Below are 9,270 nucleotides of genomic sequence, written 5' to 3' on the forward strand. Positions count from 1 at the left end.
TTTCTGGCACTCCAATTCTAATCACGTATTACTTACCTTTCATTAATCCTGCAAGGTATCTCTATTCAGTTAATTTGATACGTATTTGTTCACGTCACCATGCAAATAACTCGCTTTACGATACTGCCTACCCAATAACGACAACCACAGATCTCTACCATTAGTGTGGTCAGGTTGATAGGGTTCCCTAGGTGACCATATGTAGATCTTTGGCTTCTTGTGCCATTACATAGCTGTCCCACGAAGCCAACTCCCATCCTCAACTACGGAGATACTACGCCCCTCAGGCCAAATCATAATTAGTGCCTTGCATATGCACCCTCTTGGCAAAAACAGCTAGGGCTTCATCTGTCATGGCCAATCTGTCTTGAATCCCAAGAGGACAACACCCCGCCACAACGTTCGGGGGCAAACCTACCCAACGTGTCAAACCATAGGTAAAGCCTCTCATCGCCTCTTGTCAACTAGTTAGGTTCCCATGTCACCAATCTAGCTTAATTGTTTCGCCACTTGGCATAACATAGGCCAGCTAGTACCAGGATGTTATTCTTTTGCCACCACTAACATTTTTTCTTTCTCTTTCAGGTGTGGTCATAAATTCTTCTAAATAAATTACAGAAGAGAAGAGATTGGAGGGGCTGACTGATGTTAGGCCTTCAAATCCATTTCAGAACAAATAGCGAGACATGTGACTTTGGAAAGACTATATTTCATTACAACAAATACCATATAGGACTACTCACAATCAACAGTTAATTGTCATAAAATTAGCACAACAAGGATGCTATCTTTCCAACAAACTGGAAGATTTGCGTTATACTCAGTTATTGTATTATTATAGAATCAAGTAAGCTGAAATACCACAAAGCTTGGCTATTATGTAGTTACGAGTTAAAGAATACATTTTTTGCCTTCTTTTTAGGCCCTACCACATTCATCGGTTTCTGCACACTTCAACCGACTTGCTACTACTACTATAACTTCATCCTTATTGTATGCTTCGGCTTTTGATCCCGTACACACTTGCATATATATATATAATATTGATGTTATGTATATATTTTTCAGTAAACCCATTGGCTTATTTATCCCCCTTTAGTTTTTCTGATTCATATCCCAACTCTGTTTTCTTTTATTATCAATATTCTGAAAAAATGGATTGACTGAACTTAATTTTCACACTGTGCACAAAAGTCTAAAGTTTAATATTGAATATGCTTTTATGAACACATTTTATTAATCTGCTTTGCTATGCAGTGTGTTACTGCATTAATTAGAATGACCATATAGGTAAATTGTTTGTTGGGATACTTGTGTAACTAAAGATTGCCCATTGCACATCATATATTGCCCTTTGTTATTTGGCCACAGGCACAATAAAGTTTATTATATGCCACATATTACTATGCTGTCAATCTCAACTCTCTGATGTTGCTTTCTGAGAAGTTTACAAATATTATGTCACATTGAATACATTACATACATTTCAAAATTATAGGCTTGTGTTATGGAAAGCAAAGTGTGTTTAGTATAATATATTAATTAAAAGTTATTTACCAAATTACGTAATATAGTTCTGAACATGAAGTGAACATTATTGCAAAAGTGATATTTATACACATATTTATATTTATACATCTGTATGTGAGAGTGTGCAGACACATTTAAAATGTATTTTTGTTAGCAGATAAATTTAATAGCACTTAGTCAATGTAAGGTAATAGACTAACTCTGATATATGTGCACCCTAAGTTTGTTGCATCTGCGTCAAAATCAAGTCATTTTACCCTGGGAAAGCACACTTGCACCAAGATCTAGTCAACTTACCAAAAGAGGCACACCTGGTACTTCTGGTTCCATGTAGTCCATCTACTCGGAAATTGGGTATCTCAGATTGACGTAATGCGTCAAAACTAGGCCAACACTGTCACATCATTCTAATCGGATTTAATATTAAATGATGCAAACCGCAACCTTCACGCCTTTTAATAGGTTTCTATCCTGGTGCCCAGTCTGACACACTGTGCTTGCATAAATTACCCTAAATTGACTCAAAGGGCTCAGGTCTTTCAGGTATTTCTGACCCTTAAGTGCATTGTTTTGTTCCTATTTGAATTATTCCAATGTACCAGACTCTAGCTTGTTCCTGACCTTGATTTTGCTTAGTCATATGCACTGTTCTTATTCCTGTTTGTGATGGTAGTCACCATTACTGGGAGCAGAAGGACACTATACAATGGTTCCTAAATGGCTCCTATGTCTCAGTCACCCTGTACCCATTAAAGGTGCAGAGTGTTTATAATGTGTGTGTGCGTGTATACTGTTAAATGTTTTGCCTGCTCTCCTGTACTGCCGAGGATTGCTACCAACTAGGTGGATTTGGCTATGGAGCCTGTGTAGCGCCCTCTGTTAGTAGCAACAGCAATATGCACTACCTGAATAGCAAGGCTAGTTAATTTGCATATTCAGGTAGATTTGCATATTGCAAATTTTGCAGGCAGGATAGATATTTGCTGGTTATTGTCTTCCCCATCCCTTTGTAAATATGTTATTATGCTATTATAAGTTCCTGTATATTTTGTGACATGTTTTGTTATTTAAATTTTATTATGCATGTCACAGCAATGTATATGTAATGATCATATGGTCAAGTAAAATAAAGCTTTATATGTTAGTTCCACTTGGGACTGGGTGTCCTGTGAGGATTTGTAGGGATCCCAGGGACAGAGTATTTGTACCTGTTTGCTGTCTGCAGGATCCTTCTAGCCCTGGGATAAAACAAGAGAGCTAGGCCTGAAAGGTCAGCTGGAAGAGCTCCTGAGAGGCCCCAGTCAAGCTTTGGCGACTGGGGTGGAAGCGTTCCAGGGTTCCTGCAAGCAGCTAGGAAGTGGATTGGGCTGAGGTACTCGGTCGCTCCGAGTACAGGAGCTCCGTCACACTGTTGTTCCAGTTCCTGGCTAAGTTCCTGAATTCATGTTTGCCTAATCCTCTGTACCTAAAAATCCAGTGTTTCTTTGAATAGTTTATCTTTCTTATTTTATTTCCTTTCTGGTTAAAAAGTGTAGTTGAGCTCCTATATCCCAACTGGATATCTCCCCTTAATTCCTCTCATAGCTGGAAGAAGCGGTGTTCATTGAATATAGCTTTTTCCCCTAGTAATCAGATGACACATGATTCTGGGAGTACAACTGATTTTTTTGTCAAGCCACTGTCTTTTATACATGGACCCATGGGGTCCCTATTTAAGACAGGCTGATCCCGTCCTGGTGTATCTGGGAGATAATTGAGCTAGCCCTTGCTTAAATGAATTATATCTGGAATACAGAGGACACAACACAAAATACCCTAAAAAAACACATAAAAAGTAGCAGGAACCCCAACGCATTATATATCCCTGGAGAGCTCTGAGCTGAGCGCCCAAGTTGGCAAAATAGCTCTTGAATCCATGAAGAACAGAAAAATTGCCACCCGAGTAAAGACTTTACCGGCCACTAACAAGGTCCACGCAGAAAAGAGTCCCACAACAAATGTCTCATGGGCCATGTCAAATATCGGGAGCTCCTGCGGACAAACAAGGGAGCGTTTCCCCTGGTTCTCAGGGAGCAATTGTTCTTCTCACTCTATTGTACCTCCCCTCCAATTAGTGATCTCCTGGCTGGTCGGAAAGTGGGGGAAAACAGAGGTAGAAGTTGGCCAGGAAATATGGGTAGGTGCGGCCGGGCCGGAGTTCCACAGAATTGTGGCCAGGTCCCAGTGGAGTTCTCGTGGCTGTCTGGCTTTCTTGATTGTTTGGCATGAGGGGGAGGAGGGATGGCCAGAGGTAGTGAAATGCTCTTATAATGAAAAGATGGGGGACAAAACCAGGATTCGCCACAAAAAGTATTGTTAATATTGTTCTTTTAGTTCCATATTGTTCATAGCGTTGACCAGTCTGGCCACTCTAAGGCCCGGTAATACTCCTGAATAGCCTTTCCTAAAGTGCTTTTAGTTAGGTTGTAGCTTATACCTTGCTGAGGATTCCTTTAGAATACTGACAGTCAATGAATCCGAGCACTGGCATCCAATGTCTGCCATATGGGTAATCTGACTCTGACATTGTGTAACTTATAAATTATTTCCAGTATTCCTAAAGCTCAAGACCATTGACATAATCGAAAATCTAATATATTTGTAACATGAGGGATTTATATGAATGTTGTATGCAACCTATTAAATTACTTGTGGTAAGTGTAGCACTACATTTTTTCTTCTGTTTGTCATGCAGACCATACAAACAACTTTTTAATGGAAAATAAATTTTTTCCATTTTTTTGGGAAGGTGTAACCAGACATTTGTGTCTGTGCTTTGTAAAATCAAGCATCACTGAGTATGTGTTGAAAAGTAATATCTCTCACGGTTCCTATTATTTCCTACAAGAAATAGTAGCTAAGAGCATATTGCTTTTGTGTTGGAAGAATTTGGATCAATTATGGGTTATTTTTTTTTTTTTGTATGTTAGCAAATCAATGAATTCAAATACTTAAGTATTGCAATGGTATGGCATTACACAGACAATTGTAATCAAACTTATTCAACCCCCATTGAAAATCTGGTTTATTGTCAAAATTTACAGACTTTCAGCTGTTTGCAATGGACAAATCAAACAAAAAAACATTGAAATAGCTCAACACAACAAATGCTTCAAGTGGTTTCCCCCAAATTCAACTGAAAATCTATCTAGAATGACTTCTCCAGTCTCACAAGTATTTAAATCCTTCATGGCAAGCATTTTTAGTAGTTATTAGAGCACTCTTTTGCAGTTTTGACCTGCTGCAAATGAGATGCACCGCCAGACACCAGGTTCTGGCAGCATTCCTGAGGAATTTTAGCCCATTTCTCAGGAGCAATGGCCTCTAGTTCAGTAATATTTTTTGGTTTGCATGCTACAACCACCTTCTTCAAATTCCACCAGAGATTTTTTAAGAGGTTCAAGTTAGATGACTGTGATGGCCACTGTAGAATTTTCCATGTTTTCTTCTCCAACAAACTTTGGTGGAATTTTAGGTATGCTTGGGATCATTGTCTTGTTGTGAGGTCTAATGGCTCCCTAGCTTCAGCATCCTCACAGACAGCATGATGTTTTCTCCTAGGATTTCCTGATACTTCAATTAATCCAACTTGCCTTCCACACGCTGCAGGTTGCCAGTGCTAGTGGATGCAAAGCAGCCCCAGAGCATTACGGAGCCACTACCAAGCTCAACTTTAGGCTGAGTGTTCTTTTCTACATATGTTTCATTCTTCTTCCTCCATACACACCGCTAATCCATAGGGCTAAAAAGTTAGGTCAATACCTTCTGTGACTTATTTATATGAGTTTGAGCATTGAGCATATTGGAGCAGACTTTTCTTGTGCTTTTGGGTAAGTAGTAATGTACGTCTGTGCTCACTGACTCACTGCATTGACTTGAGGGTTTTTCAAAACCTGCTTTCTCAGAAATCTGGTTGCAGCCATTGATATCTTCCTTTTTCTGCCCCGTCCACTTTGTGTATTCACTGTTCCTTCAACTTTAAATTTGTAAGCTATGCTTCCAATGGTGAATCTAGGAAAAAAATGTCTTCACTTATTTTTTTTATTTTTTTTTTAATTCTTTATTTTTGGTATGCAGGTAGTTACAACAGTGCCTGTGTCGCCACAACAGCGTTGACAGGCTCGTTTCTTAGTCATATGATAGCAGTATTGTGGCAGGTTGGGTATGCATACATTTTTTAAATGAAAGAGGTTGAGCAGTAGTTTTACATTAAGTCATGGCAGAGTAGTCATCACGTTTAAATTTTTAGACTTAACAGGTTTGGTACATGTTGATAAAACTTTGTAGCTGAGCTATGCATTTTTAATTGAGTAGGTATAAAACGATTATTAAGTTACAGGCTTATGTGAATTTGTCAGTTGCAAATTTCTCCACACTACTGAAAATTGACCACCAGGGGGCAGCGAGTCACTGAGCTGGCCAGATTTAGCTTTAGATGATATCTATGCAGGTAAGCAATAATACCACTGGTTGTATTGTAATAAAGGATAATAATAATAACAAGAGGGGTATGTTAGATTAGATAATATACAGTGCTCTGCAATAATGTTAGGTACACACATATGTAAAAACATTTACAGCCACTTAGTTACTGGTTCGGCTGGCATCCTGGCCACCATCAAGTCCCCCTTTGTTTTGTTTTTCCGTTTGGTTGTTGGAATGCTTCGGCACTTGCTAGCCGGGTGTGTGTTCATTTTTGTGCTTCTAACTAGGGTTCTGTAGCTTGAGGTCAGAGACAAATAGATGGGATTACCCTTGTGATCACACTGTTGATTGGCAATTAGTGGTTGCCCGCCAAGGGGACCCCTCTATATATATATATTAAAGCTTTTTTTAAAAAGGGGATATAAGGACTGCTGTAGTAGTTATAGTCCCGATGTGTGACATGGTAGTATGGTGTTTGTCCCTGTATGGGCGATCCAGGCGAGTGCCGGTCTTAGGCGGGAGAAGAGTCCCTGTTGCCGTGCCGGTCATCGTGCACAGTATGGTGGCTGTAGTTGGGCAATCCTCGTTTGCCAGCCCGCATGCGGTATGGTAGGTAAGGCTAGGGTGTTGTGGTGGTGTCCCACTCTGTAGTTAGGCTGGTGGGGTATGAGGACGTACTCGCCTGTTCCCGCTCGGCTCACTTCGGCAGTCCGCCCGTGAGAAGTCAGGAGGGAGGGTGCACCAGTCAATCCTCGAGCATGGCTGGCTGGGCATGCAGTCTCCGCCATTTTAGAGGTAGACTCTGCGCTCTGGGTTCGACCTGCAGATGTTCCAAGTGCCGGTGTTAGTGCACTCAGCTGGGCCACGAGGTGGGGACCGGGATTACCCCCGCCGGTCCAGAGGGGGGGGGAAACAGGGCCAGACTCGCCCAGCCTCCTGCTTCTGCCTTGCCGCTGGTGGGCAGGATAGCTGGGCAGCGGCCGTCCACCCCACTCACCGCCCGAGCGGTCTCCATCATAGTTGACGGGGATCCCCCCACCGAGGGACTAAAACTCTTCAGCAAGCCTCTCCTCGGTACCAGGGTGGCTTCTTGCGTCGGGTCACAGCTACCAGTCGTTTGGCAGGTATGGAGTCGGTTTTTAAAAGGTAAAAACTGTGGAGTATTGTAGGAGCTACTCCATTTTGCGACCATCCGGCATGGCGGTCCGGCCCCGCCCCCATCTTCACTTATTTTTGCAGACAATTCTTTTGACTTATTTCCATTTTTTCCAATTCTTTTGCCATATTTCTAACATGTAGTCAAATATGACACTCGGCAAACCCTTAGCCAGTTCAAGTATTCAGTGTTCCAGCTCAAGCACATCTGGAGGAACTAATTAAACTAGTTGCATCAGGTATGCTTGAGACAACAGCTGTTTTGCATATTTGTGCCATTGTGGGGGATTCTATTCAGGGGGTTGAATAATTTTGAGACTAGATGAGTTATTATAAGTTGAATTTTTAGTTGCATTTAGGGAAACCACTTGAAGCATTAGTTGTGTTGAGTTATTTAATTTGCTTTTGTTTGATTTGTTCATTGCAAACAGCTGAAAGTCTTTACATTTTGACAATAAATATGATTTTCAGTGGGGGTTAAATAATTTTGATTAAAACTACATGGTTAGTCTTTATTAAGTATATTTAAAGAGGAAGAATTAGCTTTAAATATATTACCTGTTAGTATACATTTAAATGATTTCTGAAACCATGGGTAGAACAAAGCATAAATTATTGGGTTGAGTGTGGAGTTAAAATAACCAAGCCATAGAACAGCATTGTACAAATTGTCAGATGTTAAGAAATTAATGTAAGGATCAACCACAGTTACAATAAAAAATGGGAGCCAGCACAAAATAAACACCCCCATAACTAAACTTAATGTCTTGGCTGCTTTGCTCTCCACCTTCAAAGAAGATTTGATGTTCGTGTTTGAACTCAGATAATTTGGATGGCTATGAACAATCTTTGCCTGTTTTCGTGCGATAGAAAATATATGTATATAAATCCCTATCATCATGGTACCTGGAATAAAGAAACATATTAATACAGTGATTACAGCCCACTGTTTGTTAAAAGTAAGAGCACACGACCCAGCACAGGAGAGGGCATCCAGTTTGTCTTGCAGACCCTCAATGTTGACTTTTGATAAAACAAGGCCAAACGAATAAAAGCAAGGAATGGACCAGCTGAAAAATAAGTAAACTCCTATTACATCGATTGGGATTTTTGAATAATAATGAAGCGGTTGGCACACAGCATAGTAACGATCTACAGAAATGAAAAATAGATGGAATATGGAAGTTGTGCAGAACATCATATCCAAACAGCTGTGTAATGTACAGAAAAATTCTCCAAAATACCAGCAAGATGTCATTGATCGGACCATACTATAAGGCATTATTACCAGTCCAAGAAGAAAATCTGTAATTGCCAAGGATAAAATTAAGAAGTTGGTTGGACTATGAAGCTGTTTAAAATGAGAAACTGAAATGATCACCATTAGATTTCCCACAATGGTGATTACTACACCCACAAACATGATAATGCACATAGCTGAAAATCTCAACAGGCTTATGTCAGTTTTATGACATGAATTATCAATAAGTTCGAAACAAAAGCTTGTGTTCTGTTTGTTCCAGAAATCAGATGAATTCATTAATTCTGCAATAAATATCACTGGAAAGAGAAAAAAAAACAAGCATCAAAGAAAATATAATTAGCTGATCACTTAATCTACTAACACACAGACAAAATAGACTGGTTTTCAAATTGGCAAAATGTTTTTTTGTTTTTTTTCAATAGACGAGAATGAATCATTCAATTAAATCAACAGTGTAACATTTTATTTATCCTTTCTTAAACTATTCTTCCACTTGAAAATTCAACCATTTATTCATTGAACTGGGTACTGCTGTGAATTGAAATCCAATTAGCAAAATTATTACTATTATTATTGCCATTTATATAGCGCCAACAGATTCCGTAGCGCTTTACAATATTATGAGAGGGGATTTAACTATAAATAGGACAATTACAAATAAACTTACAGGAACAATAGGTTGAAGAGGACCCTGCTCAAACGAGCTTACATTCTATAGGAGGTGGGGTGTAAAACACATTAGGACAGGAATTTGCAATCAAATAAGGTGGGCTGCCCTTTAGGAGAGGGCAAAAGACAGGTATGTGAGGTAAGGGTTAGTCTTGGAGGCCATAAGCTTTCCTAAAGAGATGGGTTTT

At 39.8% G+C, this 9,270-nt stretch overlaps 1 protein-coding gene across 1 annotated transcript; it reads right to left on the minus strand.

The window, feature by feature from the left end:
- Positions 1-7,654: 7,654 nt before the first annotated feature.
- Positions 7,655-8,689, minus strand: LOC134586275 (trace amine-associated receptor 4-like). Its single transcript, XM_063441761.1, has one exon. The coding sequence runs from the start codon at positions 8,687-8,689 to the stop codon at positions 7,655-7,657; it is 1,035 nt and encodes a 344-aa protein (XP_063297831.1).
- Positions 8,690-9,270: the final 581 nt, after the last annotated feature.

This window comes from Pelobates fuscus, chromosome 2 (assembly GCF_036172605.1).
Source record: "Pelobates fuscus isolate aPelFus1 chromosome 2, aPelFus1.pri, whole genome shotgun sequence".
Lineage (NCBI taxonomy): Eukaryota > Metazoa > Chordata > Amphibia > Anura > Pelobatidae > Pelobates > Pelobates fuscus.

What these genes read in the sequence shown, in the direction of transcription:
- LOC134586275 (XM_063441761.1), bottom strand. Translation starts at nt 8,689, where the DNA reads ATGAATTCATCTGATTTCTGGAACAAACAGAACACAAGCTTTTGTTTC.